The sequence below is a fragment of the Megalopta genalis genome, chromosome 1, assembly GCF_051020955.1.
Source record: "Megalopta genalis isolate 19385.01 chromosome 1, iyMegGena1_principal, whole genome shotgun sequence".
Taxonomy (NCBI): Eukaryota; Metazoa; Arthropoda; class Insecta; order Hymenoptera; family Halictidae; genus Megalopta; species Megalopta genalis.
The window spans coordinates 8,240,889-8,267,701 of record NC_135013.1 but is presented as its reverse complement, the minus strand read 5'-3'; the positions used below and the strand labels follow the sequence as shown (position 1 = coordinate 8,267,701).

Below are 26,813 nucleotides of genomic sequence, written 5' to 3'. Positions count from 1 at the left end.
TCGATTTCATTCGCTCTAGCTCAATTTAACCAGTTTGCTGCGGCGCATCTAAACAAGAACATACTGTTCCATATTGTGCACTAAAGTCGTAAAGTCGAAGTACGTGCATATTATTGAAGCATTGCTCAATTGTCCATTTCTTGAAACGGTAGCATAAATAATACAATAAAATATAGATGGAGCAGATGAAAATGAATGTAAAAATTCTATCCACATTTTTGCACATTGTTCTTTATAAATTCACTTGCACCAAGTACTGTTATGTAACGGTCACGCGTGAAAAAAATATGTTTATTCGAATACGGATGTTTCTAAACGAGAACATACTGTTCCATATTGTGCACTTCGATCTCTTCATTGACCGGATTTATGGAACACTGGTACATGGTAGGAACACAGTGTTCCATAATAGGTACTTTACCATTTTATTCGTATTATTTTTTGTTCATATTATCTTACGCACCCTGCGAAGTATTCGGTAATAGATACCTCTCCCTCATCTCGGCCCAGAATCGTCTAAAACGAACAATGTGTTGGATTTGGGAGCTTTAACCAGTTAGCTGTGGCGCCTCCGTTTCAGAGCGCGCACCTATATGTGTCGCGAGAATCGAGCGACGACGAGTATACTCGTCGAACACAATGTAAGTGTCGCTGTTAAAATATTGGATCGAAAAGACGGTTTTATCTGATAAAATTAACAATTTTATTACTAATATTTACTTAGTCGTTCGACGTTAACGTATACCGTGTACATAATAAACGAAAACCCCAGGGACAATCGAATACTTATAAAAGTGAAAAATCCAAATTGCTGCTGTAGAGAGAGTGGTATTTAGCGAAGCGAGAGGAACAATATATAATGGCACTTTGCACGTCGAACACCAATACTGTGATTCTTTTCTAATTTTATTTGTATAACAATGTAAACAACTTCGCGCAGGATCGGCCTCAAAATATTCTGAACATCTTGAAATTCGAGAATATGCTTTTGTTTTCCTTAAAATTACAATTTAAATAGCCAATGGTCGCTGTTTCTTACGCGCGACGAGTATACTCGTCGTGTCACAAAATATTGCCATTTATCCATGACGAGTATACTCGTCGAAATCAGCTAACTGGTTAAAAAGCCTAACACACGGACCTAGTTTCAGAGAAGATTAGAGAGGACAAATTTTGCTAATAATTTTACAGATTAAATCCTGAGACCGAGACCCCATTTAGATCACTTCAACACCAATGTACCTATGTATCTTGTAAGTATGAATTACATATACTGAAACTCAAGAGAAATGTCATGCTTCTTATAATTAAAAAGAAATTATGTTCTATCGAGTCAGAGAAATCCTAATTTCTACATGAGTCAAGGTTATGCACGTGTCACAAAACATTGCCATTTCTCCGTGACGAGTATACTCGTCGAACACACAGCTAACTGGTTAATTTATTTAATGTATTTATATATACGGATAAACAACCAGTTTTATTATAACAAAACAGAGGCATATATTTAGATTGACGGAGAATCAACAAATTAGGTAAACAGTTTACGAAAACTTGTTTCGAATTTTGTGACATCCGCTGCAAATTCATATGTCTAATTCGTCGCCGTTGTCGTTGATAAGTTGAAATATCCTGCAAAAAGGTTCAATCGCGCTAAATCTCGACGAGTGCATAGAATGAGATTCTGAAGGGCAGTGCTGACGTAGCAAAATAAGAAGAAGCATTGAAGTTGGCAAACCGATTTCTTTATTAGACCCGATTTAATTAGTCAACAGCGGCAATTAGCTGTTAAAAGATAACGCGAGATATAACAAGACCAGGTATCAAAAAATTAACACTTGCAGCCGGAATCATTTTAACTCGAAATCTAGAATAGTTCTTCTGATCTATAGTAGTATGTATTATCATTTCATATAACCTAGTGCATTATTTTATACACATGAAATTGAATTTTGCGATTCGTGCAACAGTTACACTTTTAACATTTTCTTAACTTTTAACATTCTTTTTAGATATAGACAAATGTGATAATATTAAAGTTATTTTGAAACGTGATATGACCATTTTTAATGACGTCATTAAATCACTTGCAAAGCTAAATTTAGCGCCACTCGACTCCCAAGACCCATTATCCAAAAACTCAATCAATTTAATTTACTAACAACGCTTGACGAAGAGTGTACAACAGGGGTGTGTCAAACTCGCGGCCCGAGATGAACATTTTTGCGGCCCAGTCGATATATCCGACGCAAAGTAAAAATAAAATAGAAACGTGAATTAGAAATGTTGAAAGTAGTCTCGGCCAATAAAATCTCTCCCGAAATAGGAAAGATAGTATCAGAGAAGAGATGTCAAGTATCAGGACGTAAACAATAATTTAACTTTATATATGTTTATTAACAATGTACTAGTCAAAATAAAAATATTTGTTTCTATGAACATTGATTTTTTTTTGCGGCCCACCTAAAGTTAAGCATTGTTTATTTGGCCCGAGTTAGCTTTTCAGTTTGACACCCCTGGTGTACAATATTAAGCCTAAACGGTCGCAAGACCCTGCGTCTGAAGAAGCTTCGAAAATTCGAAGCTTTAGAAAATTCTATCAGAGTCACGAAAGACCACTAGAGACCGTTGAATCGAGTCCGTTTCCAGAAGCCTTCGGAATCTTTGATTTTTGGTAATCGATTTCACGAGTCTAATCCTATATACATAGGTATGTACTCGCGGCATTGTAATATATCCCGGAGCTACCAAACAAGATTAGAAAAAGTCGAAACGAGCATCTCGAGCTGAGGGACGATAAGAAATATATTACATTCTGTCAGTCAAGACGATAGAACAGCCGGAAAGGAACATTCATTAACGACACGAATAGAGACAACCGGTTTGAATTCACATATTAAAGTAACATAAATCATGGGCCTTTGCTTAAATCCTTCGCCAGAGAATGGTATAACGTTGTCCAAATTGATTGTCAAAGACGAGGCCTGTCTAATTTCTTCTATTTTTCCTATTTCAACGTGGAACCTACAATCTTCCAACACTTACAATTACTTACAGTTCAATGTTTTTTTTATACCGAATACACATTGTTCTCATGTGTAGGTAGTACAATGAAATCCCAAAAATCTGTGATGTTTAACGCATGTATACGCGAATGATTAGAATTTTGTGTCGCCACTTGATCGCTGTCATCGTGATGAAGATTGATATCATCAATGAGACGTCTCTTTTGTGAACCAGGAAGCATCCAGATAATAACTGTTATTTTATCGGAACGCGATAAGTATTTTCTATTGTATCACGGATTTTCGTTTTTTTACGATGAAACGCTAACGCGAACACAAGGGAAAAGTGTCGTAGCGCGTGCACAATTAAATTATTGATCAATCTTAGCCCCCGGATAACGCTACTTGATAACCTTTCATTTCCAAAGATTGACAATTACGGTCGTGATAGATATTTTCATTGCAATACTTCAATTTTCAAGTGTACTATACTACACTATATAATACTTCTAATATTTCTATACGAGAAACAATTATAAGTATAAGTATAAGTATAAGTATAAGTATAAGTATAAGTATAAGTATAAGTATAAGTATAAGTATAAGTATAAGTATAAGTATAAGTATAAGTATAAGTATAAGTATAAGTATAAGTATAAGTATAAGTATAAGTATAAGTATAAGTATAAGTATAAGTATAAGTATAAGTATAAGTATAAGTATAAGTATAAGTATAAGTATAAGTATAAGTATAAGTATAAGTATAAGTATAAGTATAAGTATAAGTATAAGTATAAGTATAAGTATAAGTATAAGTATAAGTATAAGTATAACAAATATAAATATATAATACTTCTAATATTTCTATATAATATACTATATAATATTTACTATATAATATTTCTATGCGAGAAACAATTATAAATATAAATATAAATACAAAATAAATATAATATAATAAATATAAATATATAATACTTCTAATATTTCCATATAATATACTATATAATATTTCTGTGCGAGAAAAAATTATTGAACCCTCTTCGAACGCAGGTACAATCCATTAGACTCTTGAGGAATAGCATGAAAGATACTAGAACATTCCAAAGGAATGCATCTTTCGACCAGAAAGAAATCAAACAGCTAGAAACATAAGAACCGCGAGGATCCCACGAGGATTGCAGCAATAGTCTCGCAACAGGTCGTTAAAAATAAAACGTATTTCATTATCATACAATAAGAATATCCGCCCGAAACAGGTGATCCGAACAGAAGTTTCTTCGCATGCACCTCTAGCACGCTTCTCCCTAGGCATGATTCCCATCGACCCTTCTCTCCCCGTCGTTCCTCATCGTTCGTTTCCCCATAGCTTCTGCTGGCTTGGATTCGGCTGACACAGCAAGTGCAGAGTCACCGCCGCAGGCAGAGAGCTTCGTAGACATCAGTGTCTTATTGTGTACCCGTTCGGCCCGTGAATGGTTATCTCCGATCTGCCGGGTACATATTTTACTATTGCCGCGGCCCACGGTCGCTAACTATGAATTATTATAATGCGTCCCCGCGCAATTTTCGAGTCGTGCTAACGAGACCGCTAACTACCGTCGCTTAACACCATGTGAGATATACCGCAGATCTCAGATATGATTCTTTTGTTTGACGCCGGCATAATAGCTTGGAAATCTTAGATTTAGAAAAAAAATCTCGAAGATGGCGGTAATATAAATTCCTAAAATTAAGATACGTCGTCCGAGAATTTTCCTACTTAATTCTCAGTTGAATAAGCACAATGCTATATATTATTTTTATTATATATTATATATTATTATATATATTTATTATATATATTATATATTATTATATATATTTATTATATATATTATATATTATTATATATATTTATTATATATATTATATATTATTATATATATTTATTATATATATTATTTTTTAGTTTGCTGCCTTTTAGCACGTTGAATGCCACGGGGGTCATCCCCCAGTGCAAGTCTAGCTAAAAGTATATTCGTGAAAATATATTTCCGTCCATAAAAATATATTTGTGTATATTAGTTCCAACAATGTGAACGTTCATTGTAATCACGAAGCGTTTACTACAAAAGCAGCGTGAACCAAAAGGGGTTGAGAAGCCGAAGAAAATTGCTGACAGATCGAGCCATATTACTTTTTCAATTGACTCGCACCGCTTCTGAATTAAACGGTTCGCGGATTTATCGAGCTTCCGCATCGGCGCTCTAACGCTGGGAGGCCTGGCATAAATGGAGTTCCACTGTGTAATCTCGTCGTAACGCCGGATAGAACTTACCCCAGATGCCTGGATCGTCGAAGCAACTGTGATGGTTCGAAATGGTGATGAGAGGAACATTTTTCGGTCGGCAGTCTAGCGCCCGTGTCATAATATGCTTGTTGTACACCGTCGCTTTGTTTAGCCATTCTTAAACAGCACGAATAGAAAACAAACGCTTCGGTAAATTAACTCGCATTTCCAGGAACAGAGGGCTGCGACGCATAGGTATCGAAGCATGGGACGCGTTCAACACGTTGAATGCCACCGGGGGTCACCGGTGAGCGGCACTTCAACTTGGCGGTGACGTCATGGGGGCCACCGGTGACCGGCGCGCCCAAATTGATAGGAATATATATATAATTTAAAACAAATGTCAATATCTAAAATTTTGTATTATTACCATCGTCGATTCGAACAGTGACCCCTGTCGCAATTGACATGTCAAACATGATTATACACTGTAACTTATCTATTGCAGATAATATTTCAACATTATATGTATCACATAAAAGAAAATCCATCGTGGCTCCATGGGCAATTTCTGTGAAACCGGCGTGACATTCGAAACGTGTTAACACCCAAGAAATATAGTTCAAATGTTATTTCAGTTTTCTTTAAAACGGCACCAAAGTGGTACCGCTGGCATACAACAGATAGTTGAGCCGTTCATTTTGAAAATGGCGTAAGTCACTTTACCGTAATGAAAAGTGGTGACTTTTTAATGTTTATACGAAATTATTTATACTGAGAAAAATATCAGTATCCTGAGATATAACAAATACAAGTAAACCTTCTCGAAAGTTAGCATCCATATTTTTAAACGTGTTGAAACGCAAACCCTTAAATAGAATATATTTAAGTCGATATTATGGACTTAAAAACAAAGTGACTTGTGCCACTTTCAAAATAAACAGCTCATATCTTGACATTACCCGGTGGCAAATGCGAACGGCGGCCGAGGAGCTTGCAAAAAGGATTTTCGTTTCACTTACACAGTTACTTCAGTTTTCTCGATTTGTCCGATCTTCTTATTTTTCATGTTGTAACTTCGCGCGAAGGAGAAACTATATTATTATTCATTCGGCGGGAGCAATTTAATAATAGTATTGTTTAATTTAATATTGTTTATTATTATTTAATTTAATACTATTTATTATTATTTAATTTAATACTGTTTATTATTTATTATACTATTTATTATTATTATTTAATTTAATACTATTTATTACTATTTATTATTATATATTATTTATATTATATAATACTATTTATATATTATTAGTACTATTTAATACTATTTTATTTAATTTAATAATACTATGTAATTAGATTGAGAACAACAAACGTCGTCTGCGCAAATCGCAAGACACAGAAACTACCTGCAACTATTTATTATTATTTAATTTAATACTGTTTATTATTTATTATACTATTTATTATTATTTAATTTAATACTATTTATTACTATTTAATTTAACACTATTTATTATTATCTTATTTAATACTATTCATTACTATTTAATTTAATACTATTTATTATTATAATATTATTTATTATATAATAGTATTTATATATAATTAGTACTATTTAATACTATTTAATATTTAATTTAATAATACTATGTAATTAGATTGCGGACAACAAACGTCGTCTGCGCAAATCGCAAGACACAGAAACCACCTGCAACTTTCTTTCTTTTTTAAATCATTTTAACAAGATGAAGTTATTATATCAACATTCTTACATTCTTTGAATATTCTCATTACGTTCAATTTTATCACGAATGCATAAAATCCGCAGAGACTAACAACACGTAGACCTCGAATTTTCATGCTCTTAATGACTTATGCCACTTTCAAAATAAACGGCTCAGTTCTATGCTCAACACTATGCCACCGGACGGCATACTGTTAATTAAGATAATCTCTCTGTATAGACTTATCCGCCCGAAAAAGGCGGGACGCGAAGTAAAGTGTCCCATGGGACGGGCACGTACAACAGGTGACAACGACTTTCGTCACCGTTTCACCAGACTCCGTTGGTCAAGGTGTTTACACGAGGAGCAAAGGTTCTCATCGCGATCGTTCGCCCGCGAAACGTTCTGCTGCTCTGTTCTCTGCGCTCCTGATACTTTTTCCCTGTTTCTTTTTATATCTCGGGTTTTTGTGCCCGCCGCGAACGCTTTTGGTACGCTCGAACGCGACACTACGAAGGAAAAGACCCCTAGACGGTTGGGCATTTAGTTACTTCCGGTTGGCACGCCATTTATCGTCTCTTCATTCTGTCGTCGCACGACGATGGAAACCGCCTTATTTCTAACACCGTTTGTTCCATTGAGTACATTCGCTTCGTTGAATGGCGCGCTGGAAACTCAAATTATGTCTCGTTATTGTTATCAACAAAACTGGCCTAGTGCGTACGCTCTGTTAGAGAAGCTCTTTATCGCCGGTTCTTAGGTGGACAAATAATTGTTTTACCGCGTTATGTCGTATTTCCATCATTAGCGTTTGTTCAGTATTTTTGTATTGTTTCAACAATGTGAAACGTTGGAACATCGTCTGCTCTCTCATTAAAGACATTTTTCTATAATTTATGTTGCTGCATTCGACTCGGCGCGGGGCTACAATAATGTCTCCCTTACTGACGCCTAGATTGTGCAGAAAAATAGACAATTTGGGAAGTGGAGATACGATTATTCGAGCCTTGCGGTGCGTTTTTATAGTTTCGAATTGTCAACAACTTTAAGAACGAGACGCGAGGTTCGAATAATCGTATCTCCTCTTCTCAAATTGTCCATTTTTGCGCACAATCTGAGAGCGTCAATTAGGGAGACATTACTGTAACTGCAACTGGAAGCAATAAAAAGATTGAAAGCCCATATTACTGCGATATGCATTATTTGCTACGAATTTACTTTGTTAAAGAAAGAATGATATCTCCAAGTGACTTACGTCTTTTGCAATAGCAGCAGACAATTTTTATTTCGCACAAAGATCCGCAGTCTACCGATGACGAAGCGATACGCGCGAATCTTCGTAAGCGAAAACGTCCGAGTAGCGTGGAAAACGCTGCGTTGCGGGCCTGGTGCAGTAATGTCTCTCCAATTGACGACTCAGATTGTCCACGAAAATGGACAATTTGGGAAGAGGAGATACGATTATTCGAGCCTTACGGTGCGTTTTAATAGTTTCGAATTGTCAACAACTATAAGAAAACGAGACGCGAGGTTCGAATAATCGTATCTCCTCTTCTCAAATTGTCCATTTTTGTGTGCAATTTGAGCGTCAATTAGGAAGAATTTACTGTACTTGGAATAATTCTAAACTATAAAAACGAACCGCAAGGCTCGAACAATCGTGTCTCCTCTTCCCAAATTGTCCATTTTTGTTTCCAAGCCGGGCGTCAGTTAGGAAGAATTTGCTCTATAGTAATGTCTCCCTAATTGACGTCGAAATTATGCAGAAAAATGGACAATTTGGGAAGCGGAGATACTATTATTCGAGCCTTGCAGCTCGTTTTTATAATCGTTGGCATAATTCGTTGACTATAAAAATAAACCGCAAAGCTCGAATAATTGCATCTGCTCTTCCTAAATTGACCATTTTTCTGTGCAATCTCAGCGTCACTAAGGGAGACATTACTGTACGTTCACGTGTTTTTGGTCTTACGATTTCGTAGCATTTCGAGCTGCCAGCAGAATCGGGTCATTCTACGGGAATATTCTAGTCGTAATAAAACTGTCGTTGGAGAGCGCTTACAAAATTCATCGTCATTTTTGTAAGACCCTCCGAGGGCGAAAGTATGGTGTACTATGTATGTACAGCTATGTACATACATACATACATATTTGTACGTATATCCTGTAGTGGATATAATCGCGGAACTTTCAATTTCTTTGATAGGTGACGAAATGTACGTCGAAAGTTTGTTTAAACTCTCGGACTTTGGTTCGTTCGTGGTTTCCTTTTTCATTCACTGATTTTTTTTAAGCTTTCCCTCGTTTTGATTATCCGTGGTCGACAACCTGGGTCAAAGTAGACCCGAGCTTCGATGTCGGAGTGTTAAACGCTGTTCAAAGCTGTATATATACCTGGGTCTACTTTGACCCAGGTTGTCGAAATGGATAATCGAAATGAGGGAAAGCTTAAAAAAATGAGTAAATATATATAAATAAATAAATAAATAAATATATATATATATATATATATATATATATATAAAATATATATATTATAAAAAATCAGTAAATATATATATATATTTACTCATTTTTTTAAGCTTTCCCTCATTTCGATTATCCATTTCGACAACCTAGGTTCAATAGTCATTCGACTGATATATATATATCAGTCGAATGACTATTGAATTAAAATCGTTGAGTTTCAGAAAGCCGCCTTGAATTCTTACATTATAGTCGAGATAAAAACCGGAGGTCATTTATTTATTCAAGTATAGTCCTCGATAACCATGATCGTTAGACCTGTATTATTCAGTCAAGATAAACAAAGATATAGCGTACATAAATAATTATAATTCCGATCGTAAGAGAATGATATTCATTTGTGAACGAGTATCAGTTACATATATTCTTACATCATTTATTTATTCAAGTATAGTCCTCGGTAACCATGATCATTAGACCTGTATTATTCAGTCAAGATAAACAAAGATATAGTGTACATAAATAATTATAATTCCGATCATGAGAGAATGATATTCATTTATGAACGAGTATCAATTACATACATTCTTACCAGTTTGTTTAATAAATTATATTAGACTGCTGCTTCTTTTTTATTTTTTTTTATTCTATTATTTATTCTATAATTATTATTATATTATTATTATATAATATAATAAATTATTATTAAATAATATATTATTATTATTATTATTATTATTATTATATTAAATAATAATAATTATTATTATTATTATTATTATATTAAATAATAATAATTATTATTATTATTTTTTTTTATTCTATATTACCGTAAGCTTTTTCATTCAATAAGACGTAATCTTATCTAAACACGGTTAATATTCATTACTCCTATACTAATTCAAGAAAAGGATCGAGAGAGAGAGAGAGCGCGAGAGAGAGAGACTTTCAAACCGCAAGCTTATCGCCGTGCACGTCACTATTTTCGAATTATCTCAAATTAGGGGCATAGGTTAAGTTCGCAACGGTAGATAAACAAATTTTGCCCAATAGATTACGGAAACATTATCTATCTATGCGAAGCGTAGATAAATGTTCGGGAAAACGGTAAAGTAAATACGCGAGTTAATAATAGAGAGTTCATGCAAAAGGAATAATAAAGGAAGAAGCAAAGTCGTTCAAAATTTGTCTGGTAAAACAGCATTCATTTTACCTTACACGATCTTCTGCCGTCTAATCGCGAGAAATGTCTCGGAGATCATTTTCAATTAATTAGCAGGATGATGGCCGTGTTATTGCAGAAGGAAGCAGATTACAATCGCTCTAATCACGAGCACATTTGCACACATTCAACGCGAGAACAAGTGTTTCAAACGCAATTACACTTTAATCTCGAACGATCCAATATGTCTGCCAACCATAATCGATCTCAATCTATAGCTTCACTACACGTACAAAATCAAACATCGTGATTTATTTCATTCGATATAATATTATAATATCATTTATTATATATCATATATTTATTGATGATATTATATTATGATATATATTGATATATATGATGATATTATATTCTGATATATTTATTGATGATATTCAAATATCATTTATTATATATTATATTATATATCATATATTTATTGATGATATTTATAATATCATTTATTATATATTATATTATATATCATAATATTATAATATCATAATATCATTTGATTTGATATTAACCACAATTTCTTCTTATATTATATTACAATAAATATACTTCTCCAGGCTTGTAATAAAGGACTACTACTTAACCTACTAAATAATTGCAATGCACGACTATTAAAGTCACGCTCACGAAAGACGTGAATAACTGCACATTAAACACGTAAAACACAGATGTACTTACGCGAACTGCCAATGCCAATCCTGCACACGTACATCGTAGATCAGATGTGTCCCATTAAATCGAATTTCTCGGAAACCAAGTCGTTAATTTATTAACCCTATACATACAAAATTACGCATTGTCACCGTTAAGTTAATATTTCAGAAATTCTTCGATATCTAAGCGCCGATAGATACCTCGGAACTCCGGTATTCTCATGGTATAATGTATATACGCCAATGCCGATTTTCCACGCTACGTGACAGGATCATTTTTTTTCGTCCGACAACAAAGCGCAAGTTATTAATTTAGTAAAGCTGAATCGCTGAAATCGCATACCGCGGCCGGCTCGGCTCGGCTCGGCTACGGTCGGCCGACCACGTGACAGTTATCGGGAAATATGGCGTGAAGTTGGCACGAAGATGGTTGTCGCGAGTTACGAAAGAGTCGACGATTTCTCGCGGGGAAGTCGCTTCCCGATCGTCCGGAAAAGTGCCGCACTGCTGTTTTCCCCTTTGGAACCAGCCAGCGGAAGGCAGTGCAATGTTATACGACATCAAGTGGATCATACCGAAGCTTCGTAACTCGAGCAGCCTCTGGAACATCGCGAGCAGTATAACCTTCGCGGCAGTAGGGATTTTCTCTAAAATCATTATAGGTAAGCGGCTACGCGAGCCGGTTTTCTCGTGGAAAATACGTGGTACTGTCCTTCGTCGTAAACCGCGCGGTTCTAACGGTGGTCCGTTCGATTATCGATCTAGAAACCGTCCGTCGGGTCTCGCGAATCCATTTATTTTATAGCAGAACCGAGTCGACTCGTGTGTGTTGCAACTGTGAGAGTTCTATACTTTATTCCCTATTAGCCGTGTTTGAATGGCAGGGATAACCAGCCGTGTTGAATCGCCGAAGGAATTGCTCGTTATTTCGCGGCCGAGGCGTGTGTAAATGCGAACGGGTTCACGTGCGGGTTAAACATCTCTGATTTATGTAATCGCGGTGCCACGAAATCGTACGATTTAATCGCCTTAACAACGGTCGAATCGAAACATTTTTTTACGCGATCACTGTTCGTGCAAGATAACGTGCAGGCACATTTGTGCTGGAAGTTCCAATCGTGTTCCTTTTCTACGTTCGATAATCCTTGGATTTTGCACGTTTCCAGTGTTCTACGAGAAATGATTTATTTGTACGAATGATTTCGTTTCGGGCATTCAACTTCTGTGATATCGAACAACAAAGCAAACACTGCGTCGCGCGGTATCGCATGATTTTATCGGTCGTATCGTGCTTCATCGGAGCTATCGATTCGGCTTCATGAAAGTGATTTGCAATGTCATTACCAGCTATTATGCGTTAAACCTGTTGTAGCATCGAGCAGACATCGAAATTGTTGCAACCGAGTGCTTGTTCCACGCTGTTTCCTTTTCCAAAGGTCACGCTATCCATATTTATGTGTCTCATTAATTGTTACGTGAATTTATTTCTCCTCTGCATACTTCTTCGACACGTGTTACACGAGTCGTTTAACAAAGCCTTCCGTTCATACGCGTACAATCGCCTCCGACGTTTCTCGGTTTTCGAAAATCCTGTTCGACAGAGAGAGTGGACGCACTTTGAATTTCGCGCGCCCGTTCGAGTGTTTCCAAACCAAACAGAAAGTGGGTTAGATAATACACTCGCGGTCGCGCGCGTTACGAATAAACAAGTAAACACGTGCGTTACGCGATAAATTGTTTGGTCATCGTTTTACGCTACCAGTGGAATAAACGATTTCGTTGCAACTGTATACCGTGGGAAATTGTTTCTGCGAGCTTGCTACAAGGTTCCCTGCTTAACGTTTTAAAAATAGAAATAGGCTAATAATGTGAAACGGTTCGACATAGTAGGTTAATATAAAATCAACGTTCCCGATGATAGGCAATTTATTCGGCCCATGACATTTATCGGCCCTAGATACGTTTATGTTCGATTCGTCGTCGTCGTCGCCGTCGTCGTCGTCTCTTCCTTCTATTCGCATGAAATCATCATGGCGACCAATTATTATTTTAACACTTGGCCAACCGTTTGAAATTCAGTCGATTGACGACCGAATATTGATGATTAATGAAAAATGAAAAATGATTGCTTAATTTTACTAAAATTTGCATATATAAGTTGGCTTCATAATTTTGGTTTAGTCGAATTAAATATTTTAATGGCCTCCCCGTTTGAAATTCAGTCGATTGACGACCGAATATTGATGATTAATGAAAAATGAAAAATGATTGCTTAATTTTATTAAGATTCGCATATATATATATATATAAGTTGGCTTCATAATTTTGGTTTAATAGAATAAAATATTTTAATTTTATGAAAATTATTGAGGTTTCCAGCGCGGTCGTGGAAGTGTTAACCCTTTGCACTCTGTGAGTGGTTGCACTCTGAGGCACCGCTAAAATTGTTAATTCACGTCCCAAAATCATTTTTGATATTATCAAAGTTTAGATTTCAAAAATTGTTCAACCGTTGCACGAGTCATTTCGCGAGACTCAATTTCGTATGCACAAAATGCACTTTATGTCATATAAAATGGAGACACTATATAAATCAGAAGAATTATTTTAGATTTATATATATTTATATATATATTTTATTTCATAAAATGGCTTCGAGCGCAAATGGTTAAGGTAATGCTGAACTTTGTAGGCTCCGAATTTTTTCGTTGCTTCTTAGATACGATGATTAAAGTCGCCTACTTAGAGATGATCCTCTATTAAACGGTGTTGTATCGAACGATCCTGTTTGTTAGCCCATTATCGTAGACCAGTTTGGTCGTACTCGCAACCTCCTGTTTTACCTTCGTGAACGTTGTACGTTCACGGCTCCTCGTCGACGTTGCGTTACTTAATTTAGAATTGTGGGACGTGTCTGGTTGTTTTATCGTTTCAGGTAGAATTCTGTATCCGCCCAACGAAGGGCACAGGAAATCAGTCGTTGGCCCTTGCCGGCCTTTCAGTGAGTACCACTGATTTACGAGGACGGCTCGGCGCTTACTTAGTGGCGATACAATAAACTTCGGAAATTAAGCGCATTACTCAATTGGTCGACCGCGTAGATGCGACATACGCGAGCGAGCCCCCCCCCACCCACCCCACATACCGTCCGTCCCCCCCTATCATACCTCTTTCTCCATTGCTCCCTTCTTGGCCACGCTGTCAATTTCTCCGTGTTGTAATAACAGCGAATCAGTATCAACGGCTCTCGACATTCATTTCTCTTGTATTCAATGTCACTTCACCGTTCCAGCCGCTTGCCTCTTCATTTTTCTATTGCCGATTTCACTCGCGTCGCTTGTCTGCTCTGTACATTTGAATTTCTATATATATATATATAGTACGTATTTTTTCTTTTCATATCTTAATATATATTAATATAATATTAATATAATATTAATAATTAATATAATAATAATATAATAATATTAATTAATATTAATATTAATAATAATTACATAATTCTTTGCAGTCCACAGAGAGAAAATAAATGAATAAATAAATTTAAATATAAATTAAATATAAATTTTTAAATATATGCATAAATAAATTTATGCATATATATGTATAAAATGAATGCAGGCTATTTTATTTTCTTTATATATATAGTAGTAGTAGTAGTACTCGTAGTAGTTGTAAATGATTACAGGACAAAATTAGTCCTATAATTCAAAAGTTAATAGCATTTTTTTTTTCAATGACAAATTACAGTCCTATCTGCCACTGTTACTAGTGTATATTGATAGCGTTCTCTTCATGCCACTGGTGTATCGTACGTGACAGCGAACAATTAATGCTAATGATTAATTACACCGGGCAAAAGATGGAATTAACTTCATTACGCGAAGTTGCCACGGAACTGTTGCTTTTGCGAAGAATGGAAGATGACGCAATATAATCTCAAGGTCAACTGTGCCGTTGAACTTTCCTTCCGGCATTCGAAAAGCTGCGCGAACGACTTCATAAATAAATTAACCTCGCGATGACAATGGAAAACATTCGCTTTCATGTATAATACGTTATCAGCGGCGGAAGACGGATTTCTTCGACTATTCCTCGGAATACGATTCTTGCTTTAAAAAAAAAAATAAGAAAAGTCATTTCCCTAGTTCAAGAGCACATTGTGCGCCGCTATCAATTCTTATCAAACTAATCCCGCAACCGCTATCAATATCCACTATCAGGGGAAAGAGAATTTCGTGCAGAAGCCAGGCTACGTACTTTCGAAACACACGAGCACGGCGGAATGTACGATGCTTTTAGATGAGGTAAACGTAATTATAAACGCGCGTGTTGATAAAGAAAAAAAGATTGCGTCAGTTCCACGTAGAGCCAGGACAAAAGCCCGTTCCACCGCCCAGCGTAAATAGTTAACACGTTGAATGCCACGCCGGTTTTACAGAAATTGCCAGAACGGCGCCACGATGGATTTTCTTTTATGTGATACATATAATGTTGAAATATTATCTGCAATAGATAAGTTACAATGTATAATCATGTTTGACATGTCAATTGCGACAGGGGTCACTGTTCGAATCGACGATGGTAATAATACAAAATTTTAGATATTGACATTTGTTTTAAATTATATATATATTCCTATCAATTTGGGCGCGCCGGTCACCGGTGGCCCCCATGACGTCACCGCCAAGTTGAAGTACCGGTCACCGGTGATCCCCGGTGGCATTCAACGTGTTGAACGCGTCCCATGCTTCGATACCTATGCGTCGCAGCCCTCTGTTCCTGGAAATGCGAGTTAATTTACCGAAGCGTTTGTTTTCTATTCGTGCTGTTTAAGAATGGCTAAACAAAGCGACGGTGTACAACAAGCATATTATGACACGGGCGCTAGACTGCCGGCCGAAAAATGTTCCTCTCATCACCATTTCGAACCATCACAGTTGCTTCGACGATCCAGGCATCTGGGGTAAGTTCTATCCGGCGTTACGACGAGATTACACAGTGGAACTCCATTTATGCCAGGCCTCCCAGCGTTAGAGCGCCGATGCGGAAGCTCTATAAATCCGCGAACCGTTTAATTCAGAAGCGGTGCGAGTCAATTGAAAAAGTAATATGGCTCGATCTGTCAGCAATTTTCTTCGGCTTCTCAACCCCTTTTGGTTCACGCTCCTTTTATAGTAAACGCTTCGCGATTACAATGAACGTTCACACTGTTGGACTAATATACATAAATATATTTTTATGAACGGAAATATATTTTCACGAATATACTTTTAGCTAGATTTGCTTAATCTTTCAATGTTATATTAACACTATGCCGTTCGCAGATCTTAGATACGATTCTTTTGTTTGACGCCAGTGTAATAGCTTGGAAATGTTAGATTTTAACAAAAAAATTTCGAAGATGGCGGTAATATAAATTCCTAAAATTAAGATACGTCGTCCAAGAATTTTCGTACTTAATTCTTAGTTGAACAAGCACAATGCTATAGCTAGTTCGCCGCCTTTTGACACCCGAGAAATATAGTCCAAATGTTATTTCAGTTTTTTAAAATGGCACCGGACGGCATAGCGTTAATTTATGCAAGCGGTTCTAATGATTCGACCATTGTGTCGACGGGTATTTCTTCGAGACAACAATCGAGCGTCCCAGAACCGAAGGATATTCAATTGTGTACAATGCATTGACCTTGAGGCGCCCTTGAAATCCTCGGAACCGTTACATCCGGTTTTGTCCTTTGCTAAAAGGCGTGGCTTCGGCAACAGTGCTAATCGTTGGGAGGCGTTGTGCCCTTGTGTGTTGGCAAAAGCTCGCCAGCAGCCATAGTAAATGGAATTCCTCTACGCCTATATTATAATCGATTATTCTTCGCTTAGCACACGACACTGTTCCATCGATCCGGATCGATCTCCGTTGTACAATGTTCAAAAACAAAGCAATTGTGTAAAAGGATCTTTGAATGCCACTGTGTTTTCCTGAGCGTTAATAAAAAACGACACACGTTTCTTGTAACCCGAGAAGATCGATAACATCTTAGCTCTGCGGTCTAAGAATATATATATCGGGTGTTCGTCGAGTATTCGCACTTTTCTATTAGCATAAAATTATTGTAATTCTCCCTTTTTGCTTTCGGAATATTTTACGATAAGTTTATTCAGAATTGGCGATTCCTCGAGGTCACCAGAAGCTAGATTTGCTTATCCCGCCGATTTATCGCTTTTGTTTAAACAAATTACCAAAACCCCCGAAGTATAGTATTAACGTGAAAGAAGAAGTCTATTATCTAAAAACGGCTTTGCTCATTTAATGTACAACCAAGGCTTTCTTGCTAAATTTTTTGACAATAATTTTTTTCAGTCGTAAATCGCCAAAAAAAGTACAGTATAACGCGATCTAAACAGTTTAATTTTGTATTATTATCTGAAAAGAAAATTTTTTGCCACCGATACAGCAGAGTCGTTTTAGCATTGTAATGTTTCCGGTAGGCAAAAAAAAAAAATTACAAAGAGACTATCATGGAAAATAATTGAATAAATTATCTACTTATCGAAGCAGCTTGTACAATAAAAACTACAGAAAATCTAAACGAACTGGATCATCCGATTCCGCACGATGCAATGCACCACATCTTTACCGCTCGCGGTAAATTTAGCGTTAATGAATATTCATCCAATGCAATCTTATATGTATATCGTAACCTTGCAAAAAGCCGTTTATTTTTGAAACGAAGTTCTCTGTCGAACTGGACGGTCGACTGTCTATCGGAGAACGGAAGTGGAAAATACGGTGCGCAGTCAAGGGCCCCTGCTCTAGCTATTCGGTAAATGTAAAAATATCGAGAAACAAGCCTCTCTTCGTTTTACTGTTCGAATTAACCCGTTGACTGCCGCGCAAATTTAGCGCGTCTTGCCCTGGGTGCCACGGTTTTATTTCAAAGAAAAAAAAAAAAAAAACATGAAGTTTTACAAAATATAATTATATTAAGTTACCGATATATTATTTTGCAATGGCATTTACAGTATTTTTTGTATTGATAATATGTTCTCTACACTATACAGGGTGTCCCAAAAACGTCTCGCAATCCGGAAATGGGTTCCTCGGATCATTTGAAGCAACTTCTTCCTTTACAAAAATGTTCTCCGAGGCATCGTTAACGAGTTATTAACGAAAAACAGTGGCCAATAAGAATCGAGTACGGCTGACGCGAGGCGGCCCGGCCAACCAGCGCGCGAAGCCCAGTTCCGCTCATTGGCTCGGTCGCCACGCGCCAGCCGAGCTCGCCTCTCATTGGTCACAGTTCTTCGTTAATAACTCGTCAACGGTGCCTCGGAGAAAATTTGTGTAAAGGAAAAAGTTGCTTCGAATGACCCGAGGAACCCGCCACTTTCAAATTTCGAGACATTTTCGGGACATCTTGTATACATTTTTCATTCATCCTTTCTAATAGATAAAATAGTTCAATCTAAACTTGCAGCACCCACTACGAGATATCTCGTAGCTCTGGCAGTCAATGGGTTAAGGCTGTCACGCTGTCACGTTCCCCTTTCCTGAGACATATGTAATCTTTTCTTTCTCAGACTGACGTCGATACGCGATCGAATGAAAGAATTTAAGACAGAAAAATCTCTGAACTCATTTAGCGACCCTGGACCTGAGGCATCTCCTGAGTCGACGTAAGATGAGATGGTCGCTCGCCGCGCACGACATTTGTTTCACGAATACCTGGCATTCCTACTTCTTTATGCTGGGCAGGTGTATTCCTGTGATCAGGGGCGGCGGAATATATCAGGAAGCTATGGACTTCTGCGTGGAGAAGCTCGCCTCCGGGGACTGGCTGCACGTTTTCCCCGAGGGAAAAGTCAACATGCTCAAGGAGGACATGAGGTTCAATACTCCCGAGTCTATTAAATTGACCGACAATAAATGACAGACCAAACGGTATTGTTCCGAAAGTTCCCCCCCCCCCCCTCCCCACCCCGAGAAATATTTCGTTGTACTGCTTGTGTGTTAGTAAGTTGATCGGCCATTTATTTTCCCGTCAATTTGATAGCAATGTGTGCGTAAACGATTTGCGTTTCTTTATTGTTTCATTTCGATACGTTTTGTAGATTAAAGTGGGGCGTGGGAAGGTTAATAATGGAATCACCTGTTACACCCCTAGTAATTCCGATCTGCCACCTCGGCATGGACGATGTCCTTCCGAACGAACCGCCGTATTGGCTACGAATGGGTAACAGGGTCACCATGAACTACGGCGACCCCATAGATTTTAGCGATCTGATGGAAAAGCTGCGCGCGTCGAAAGCGAGCGTGTTGGAAACTAGAAAAGCGATTATAGATCGAATCCAAGAGGAGCTTCAACGGTAATTGATTTCTCTTTTGTTGAGTCGAGACGAGTCGCGAAGACGTGAATTTATTAGATAAGAACATTCATTTGTTTTGCAGATTGAAGACGGTGACCGAGAAACTTCATGAGAAGTTATGATGATCGCTTGGGGCCATCAGATTGCGACCCCGATTAGCTCTAATTTAACAAAAGAGAAGATAACGATAACAATCGAATTAATGACAATAATGACCGTAGGTGGTATACGTGCTGGGATTTTTAATGAGAGGGATCACCTATGGACGACAGTTTAATAATACTTGTGTAGATGTGCAATATAATACACAGAGACTGGGACAGCAGTGTTAAACTCTTCAGAAAAAGAAAAAAAAAACAAGCTACGCTCATGACAGTTGGATTCGGCTGTTGGTTTTACACGTTGACTGCCGCGTCGTCTAATACGCCGGCGACGCGAATTATTCGTGCAGATGTAAAAACTTGAGAATCTTTTTACTGTGATGAAGCGAGCGCGCCAAATTCGGTTAGAACGTAAGAATGTATAAAGCGTAAACCGATCTTTATAAATTTCCACTTTTGATATCTATTTTGCTAAATACTGAAATCCTTTGGCTTTGTTACGTTCACCGGTGTTCGTCAGTCAACGTGTTAAATGCAAGTCCTGCCGACTTAATCAAGAATGCCATATACGTTCTCATGGTGACAGAATTGCGTGGATAGCGTTGTATATACATTACATATGTGTACATAGGACTAACCATGTTACATAAAGACTCGCGCAGATTGTGAATAGAAGATATTTTTTAAAATCGAATCATAAATTACAAAAGCTCCTTGAACATGTAATGTGAAAAACTTCGCCGTTGTGTTGTACGATAGCTAGCTCTGGTCTCCTCGTACGCTTACTTCAACGACTGTGGATACAACGACTGCGTAACACAATTTTATGCGTTCGCCGTATTCGTTTTTATGTATTGTACTACCGAACGAAGAACGGAGATGAGGAAAGATGAATAATTTTGTATCGATGCGCGTGAACACGAAATACGATTATACACAAAGAAAGGAAATACCGTTCTGAATATACAAGACGCACGTCCGCGGAGAAGTAGTTTCCTCGGAATCAAACTAATTCGAGTGCCTTCGAAAACGAGCCGTGTAACTGATTGCACGCGCACAAAACGAGACCAGTTGTACTGCTCACGGTTACAATCACACATTTAAACAGCGATATTCAGACACATATATTTTTTATATATTGAGAATTTACAATATAGTATTAAAGATCCTTCGAATGATAAAAATACTGCAAAGATATGCATTGTCTTGTATTTATTAAACTTTTTGTAGCGAGTAGTAAAATATCTCCTACAATGAAAGCTATCTTTCTGCGTTTGGAATTTGTTACGGAGTAAGATGTATTTTTAAAAGTGTAATGTGATACTTCTCTCGACGCAATTATTTCCATTCTAATAAAACGTTTTTCATATTTCTGGGGATACGCATTATTACACGCTGTAACGGGACGATCGAGCGAGTTTTATTTTCTGCAGACGAGATATATCGCGATTTAATTAGTCGACGATTTTTCGTTGCTACTAAAGTTACACACGAGTCGTGATTTTTTTCTCTTACTTGATAAATATAGATCTCGCTTTATTCTGATTTTCACAATTCTCGATGAAACAAATATTTATATTACTCTATGAAGTATAGCATTTGTACGGGAAAAAAATCAGCGAAGTCACATTTAAAAATCAACGTCACGTATGAAAATCGCGCGTCTATATTACATGGTTTCCATGACGATTATTCACAGATATATCTCACACATATACATGTATATATTTATATATCTATATAATATATTTATATATTTATATAATATATTTATATATCTATATAATATATTTATATATCTATATAATATATTTATATATGTATATAATATATTTATACAGATATATTGAATTTATATATCTATATAAATGTACTTTTTTTTTCTTGTGACATTTAGAGATTAGTTACAGTTGCTTGTCACCATGCATACCTATTCGACAGAAAGGTTTTGCATACATTCCCCCATTGGCACATTTGCTCTTCTCGTAGAAACGAACGGTTCCGAATCTACGACCGACACAACGAAAGCAACATACAATATATTCACGTACGAACGAGATTCGCAGAAAATCTGTCAATCGAACTGTACATTAATACGACGCACATAAACTTTGAATAGACGAAACAGTACGATAACAATAACGAGATGAATTTTACGCGACGAACACGGTTGCTATCGCTCTAATTAAACATCATTATTCCTGATCTTTTTTTAATTACTTTTTAAGAACCCACGATGAAACGAAGCCATTAAAAAATGATGATTACGAAACTTGGACCGCGAGAAAATAACTTCTAGAACAACCAATATTATACAATCGTTATTGTTTTCTTTTTTCTATTATGCGTTCACCTGTTATAGCGAATGCGAAACTTGTTACACGAATAAAATTTACTAGTTATTAATAAATTTGTTTTTCTTCTTAAATGTAACAGAGAATTGAGGGGAAAATAATTTTCTACTTAAATACATTGATTTGCCCAACTACTCTGTTCGATTACACGTACACGATCACGATTTATAAAAGATCACCTTCTTACAATCTCGCCATACTTTAGATCATTTTTCTTTTTTCTATGTATAATTACAAATCCGATTATGGACGGTGCTCCAAAAAAATAAAATTAGCAGCGAAATAGATCTAAACATCGGCCACTTCTATCAATGCGTCGTGCTGTCGTTATAAGAGGTAAAATAATATCTAATATGTACACTAATATCTTCAAAATTCTAAGAGCAATATAATGTATATGCTCTTACAAGAAACCATGTTCGTGCAACGAACCTGTTGCCTCTGGTCTTATAATGTTGAAGATATTAAGATAGTAATTGTTCTCGCCACGCCATGTACATATAAATAGAGGAATTTTGTAATATTATTCATTATTGTTTGCCATTACAGCGAACGTCTTTAAAAATCCTAAAAAATTTGGTTGCTACGATCCTCGAGATCAAAATAAAGATTGATAAGTCGCGTCTAACTGTTCGACGAAGAAAAATAGCACGCCTGTAGTACGAATTACGGTTCCCATTACAACGAAGTTGTTTATCAATTCTCCATTTGTTCTTTAACTTATCGGCTCAACGGGGCCCGTTCGCAATTTTGCGAAGACTAGTTTTGTTGAAATTACAAATACTCCCGAGCAAAGCAGCTCGCTCGTTGGTCACCTTCGGGGCATTGTCGGCTACGCCATTGGGTGGTGGCATCGGAGGCGGGGGGATTGAACCCTTCGGAGAGGCTGCATCACCTTGTGGCACATTAACAAAATCTTCGATTAAATTCAGAGCGATATTCGCCATGCCGGTGCAACATCGCTTGGACACCCGCTACATTAACGTTCATCAATTGTTTCCAACTCATTTGCATCTACAGCTAGCGACTATCGAAGAGGAGCACACATACCCGAAAAGGATGAAAAGAAAACTCTACGATATAACGTATAAGAAGTCACAATCAGAGAACATACTTCATTGAAGATGTATCCAAGCAATGGTCAAATGAGAAGATGCATGAATGCTTATTAATCGGTGATTAATGAATGATGATATGACCTACGTGAGAGAAATAAGCGTAGTATGCGCCATCAACTTTTGTGTCCAGCTAATGTAAAAATTTTGTTAGATTAATGTTAGTTATTAACAAAGTCGATTCTCAGGTAGCCTGATACTCACGCAAGGAAGGTGGAGTCAAAGTTCCAACACTGGTGGCCGTGGAAGTGCTTGTGGGACTGTCTGAACGTTCTGGACTCTTGCCGTTCACTTGCTTCAAACCGTTTGTACTTAACTGATTACCAAAACGTTGCTCCTGTGCCAATTTTTGTTCCTTTTTCTGTGCAATGCGAAAGATCGATGTTATTCATGTTACTACATTGTATTATTCATAAGATGTATTTACCAATTTTTGTTTTCGTTTCTTCATCTCTTCTTCTGAACTCATCATCTCTTGCACTTTCACAAGTCTTTTTTGCTGTCTAGCAACTTTTTGTTCGTCTTTCAGTCTTTGCTCTGCTTTGTTCACCGCTTCATGGAGAGCTTCCTTTAAATGACTACTTAACTTAAAGTGTGGTCTTTCCACGGATCCAATAGCTAGAGCGGCGCGTTTGGCTGATTCGAAAAACGGGTGGTCCAGTAAATGTGGTATCGTTGGTAAATCTTGTTTCAAATCTTCTGGTGACAAAATCACTTCGAGCAGATTCTTCAGTTTCGCCTCGCAGTATGGCAATTCGGAGCACGTGGCCTCCAAAAGAGGTCTTCCAAATGCCATTTCATACAGCACATGCCCAAACGAGTAAACGTCCACTTGAGTCTGTTGGAAATGATTCAATGTACAGGGTGGTCAGTAGCTGATGGTACAACCGGGTAGGGGGTAATTCTACGTACAAAAATAAGATAAAAATGTAGAATAATATTTTTTCATTTAAGGCTTCGTTTTCCAAAAAAGAATTAGTTTGAAAAATGATACTCTTGAATAGGAATGAATTAACGCGTCTGATCATGGCACACCAATTATACTTCTACGCTTATATATAAGCAATGCTGCACTTGACGAATTATCAAACTCATTTTTCTTGATAACGCAGCCTTAAATGAAAAAATATTCTCTTCCTTTCGACTTGTTTTTGCATGTAGCGTGTCTCTTCTTTTGGTTGTATCATCAATTAGTGATCACCCTATATACTATAAGTAACTTCTGCTGTACCGTAGCGTGAAGTTTACGCCTTTGTACAACGTAGGGCCGATAAAATGCAGGCAAACCTAATAGACCATTTTCTATGTCTAATAATTTTGCACATCTTTGAGTTAGAAGAATATTGCCCGTGTGTAAGTGCCCGTAAGGTAGACCTTTCTCATGGAGAAATCCTAAAGCTTCCAAAATCTAAGAAAACATTAAGAAATCATTTAGCGCTAGACCATGTAAGTTAGTTATCATGATACAGGGACGCTTTAACCAACCTGATAACCATACATTGCAATTTCAGGCACTGTTAAAGATTTGATTTGTTTTGGATTTCCATACTTCTTTATGAACGGTTGTTTTGGTTTAGTTACACATAAAGTGTCACGCAATGTACCCGTCTGATAAAATGTTCTTATCATTAAAGCTCCGTTCTCCGTCACATGTTGGTAAACAATTGGTTCTATATAATTATGTTTTAGGGTGCCTAAACTTTTGAAAACACCTTGCATATCCTTGTCTTGCAAGTGTTTATCTGGACCAAATTCCACCCATGCGAGTAGCAATTCTTGCTTGGGATTCTGACGATTTTTCACCGTGTAATAATGCTTTCTCAACCGCCATCCCATATCAGGAATGGCCTTACAAACTTCGTAATTTGCATCACTGCGTAGAGCTAGTGACACCTGTTGCAGAGCTATTTCTGAAAATCATCGTTAATCAGTTAGAGGAAATGTCCTACGTGTGAATTTCCTTAACAGAACCGATACATAAACAACACTTCGACATGTGTTGTTTGTTGATTATTGGAGTTATATCATACCATGTAATGGTGCTGTATAATTATCTGGATCTAAAAATTTTTTCATAGGAAGCGACGATGCCAATATGGGATTCATTAGTATTGTGTTTAGAAAATTCTGGAATTGTTAAAAAATAGAAATTTATAACCTGCTATCTCTTACTGCTTGTTTATTTATTATTATATCTTTCAACTAACCTGTAGTGCTACTTGACGCTGAGCTATGAAGTCTGGTTCCATATTACCAATGATTTTCTTTGGAGGAAGAAACAGGTCAATGCCTGATATTGACAAAGCTGCGTTGAGCTGTACAAAGTCATTGTAACGTCTGTTGACTCTCCAAAATTTTTCTGGTAGTGGACCTCTTTGTGTTTTGATCACATACTCCTAAATCGTGCAACAAACATTATAGCCATTTTTATCACGATATATATATTTTCTGCGTAATATTTTCTATATGTACAAAAATATTCTGTGGACTTTCGAAAAAAAAACGTTACTTTGCTGACAAAACAAAAATTAATTTACTTGGACCTGGAGCCTCTTGCACAATAAAATACAAACTCATATTAGCGTGAATTTAAGTTGTAATTCACTTTCTATTACGACTGTATGCTCGATTATCTAATCAAGTATCAGTTGCTCCATTCATATTAATACCTGCGAATATTTATATTAATTATGACTCATGAATATCATGATTAAAAGTCGACGTGACACGAATTTTATAAACAATCCTGCATTGCACATTATTTTCTGGAGACATTGAAAACAAGGATCTTCGTAAATGCGCCAATACCTGCGCAATGGTGTACGATACCGGAGAAATGCAAATCTCAATCCAGGAAGGAGTAAAAGTGTAATCGACGAGGAAGCAAAAAGGAAAGATCGAGAATGTTGACAGCTCATGTGACTTGTCACTTGATTCAATGATACGACATTACGGCTAATCCTTGACGTGCGTAAACGTCGCCTATTATCGAGCAATTGTCAGACGTAGTATGTATATACAAAGCTAAGCGTGCGCCGTACCGTGTGACCGTCGATTGTTCTTGCATTTTCAATGATGCTCGACAGCTTCTCTGTATCATCTAGCAGCACTTTATTCGTGTATCGTTTCTCGAATAAAGCCATTGATCATTAATCCGACGGATTGCAGAGCCCGTGCGGGGCGAACTGCGTGTGCCTATCGCATAGGTTCCCTGGTTCGTCATACATGACGCAGTTCTGCTTCATTTCAACATTGAGATGAACGTATATTTGGCACTGTACGTAAAACACTTTCGATATCACCCAATACAACGCACGGACGCCACGACCCGTTTAACGATCGGTCAATCAAACTTCACGATCAGACTTCGTCTCAGGGTTTGACACCCATCATTTACTATCACACCTCGCTACCTATCACAGTGCTACCAGCGACAGGTGGCCACTGCATGAACGCGAAATTTCTTGCACACTGCTGCTGGCCCGATCGTCGGATCTTAGCTGCAATAGCGCTGTCATTCGCGCATTGCTGCCAATA

The 26,813-nt window shown here is 37.1% G+C and overlaps 3 protein-coding genes across 8 annotated transcripts; 1 reads left to right on the top strand and 2 right to left on the bottom strand.

The window, feature by feature from the left end:
* Positions 1–3,844: 3,844 nt before the first annotated feature.
* On the bottom strand, positions 3,845–11,700 carry LOC117228608 (tafazzin-like). Its single transcript, XM_076520528.1, has 4 exons — positions 11,544–11,700; positions 11,368–11,464; positions 5,326–5,454; positions 3,845–4,495 (listed from the first exon to the last, which is right to left on the bottom strand). Exons 2-4 carry the CDS (start codon positions 11,399–11,401, stop codon positions 4,485–4,487), a joined length of 174 nt encoding a protein of 57 aa, XP_076376643.1. The 5' UTR covers positions 11,402–11,464; positions 11,544–11,700; the 3' UTR covers positions 3,845–4,484.
* Positions 11,701–11,751: 51 nt separating this feature from the next.
* Taz (tafazzin, phospholipid-lysophospholipid transacylase) lies at positions 11,752–21,178 on the top strand. 4 transcript variants are annotated; one of them, XR_013033034.1, is made up of 7 exons: positions 11,752–12,004; positions 14,278–14,343; positions 14,635–14,721; positions 16,180–16,308; positions 18,984–19,227; positions 19,505–19,706; positions 19,789–21,178. XR_013033034.1 is itself a non-coding variant. In XM_076520492.1 (7 exons), the coding sequence occupies exons 1-7, from the start codon at positions 11,890–11,892 to the stop codon at positions 19,826–19,828; spliced, it is 936 nt and encodes a 311-aa protein (XP_076376607.1). In that variant the 5' UTR covers positions 11,752–11,889; the 3' UTR covers positions 19,829–21,178. The 4 variants fall into 4 exon arrangements, 3 of the variants coding, with proteins under 3 accessions (XP_076376607.1, XP_076376613.1, XP_076376610.1); XM_076520492.1 differs by having other exon boundaries at positions 19,452–19,706; XM_076520498.1 differs by lacking the exon at positions 14,635–14,721 and having other exon boundaries at positions 19,452–19,706.
* On the bottom strand, positions 21,005–26,730 carry LOC117228604 (PX domain-containing protein kinase-like protein). 3 transcript variants are annotated; one of them, XM_076520442.1, is made up of 9 exons: positions 26,318–26,729; positions 25,814–25,945; positions 25,484–25,672; positions 25,307–25,403; positions 24,762–25,186; positions 24,508–24,684; positions 23,704–24,114; positions 23,481–23,637; positions 21,005–23,056 (listed from the first exon to the last, which is right to left on the bottom strand). In XM_076520442.1, exons 3-9 carry the CDS (start codon positions 25,523–25,525, stop codon positions 22,890–22,892), a joined length of 1,476 nt encoding a protein of 491 aa, XP_076376557.1. In that variant the 5' UTR covers positions 25,526–25,672; positions 25,814–25,945; positions 26,318–26,729; the 3' UTR covers positions 21,005–22,889. The 3 variants fall into 3 exon arrangements, with proteins under 3 accessions (XP_076376557.1, XP_033340330.1, XP_033340331.1); XM_033484440.2 differs by lacking the exon at positions 25,814–25,945 and adding an exon at positions 23,365–23,409 and having other exon boundaries at positions 22,921–23,056; positions 26,318–26,730; XM_033484439.2 differs by lacking the exon at positions 25,814–25,945.
* Positions 26,731–26,813: the final 83 nt, after the last annotated feature.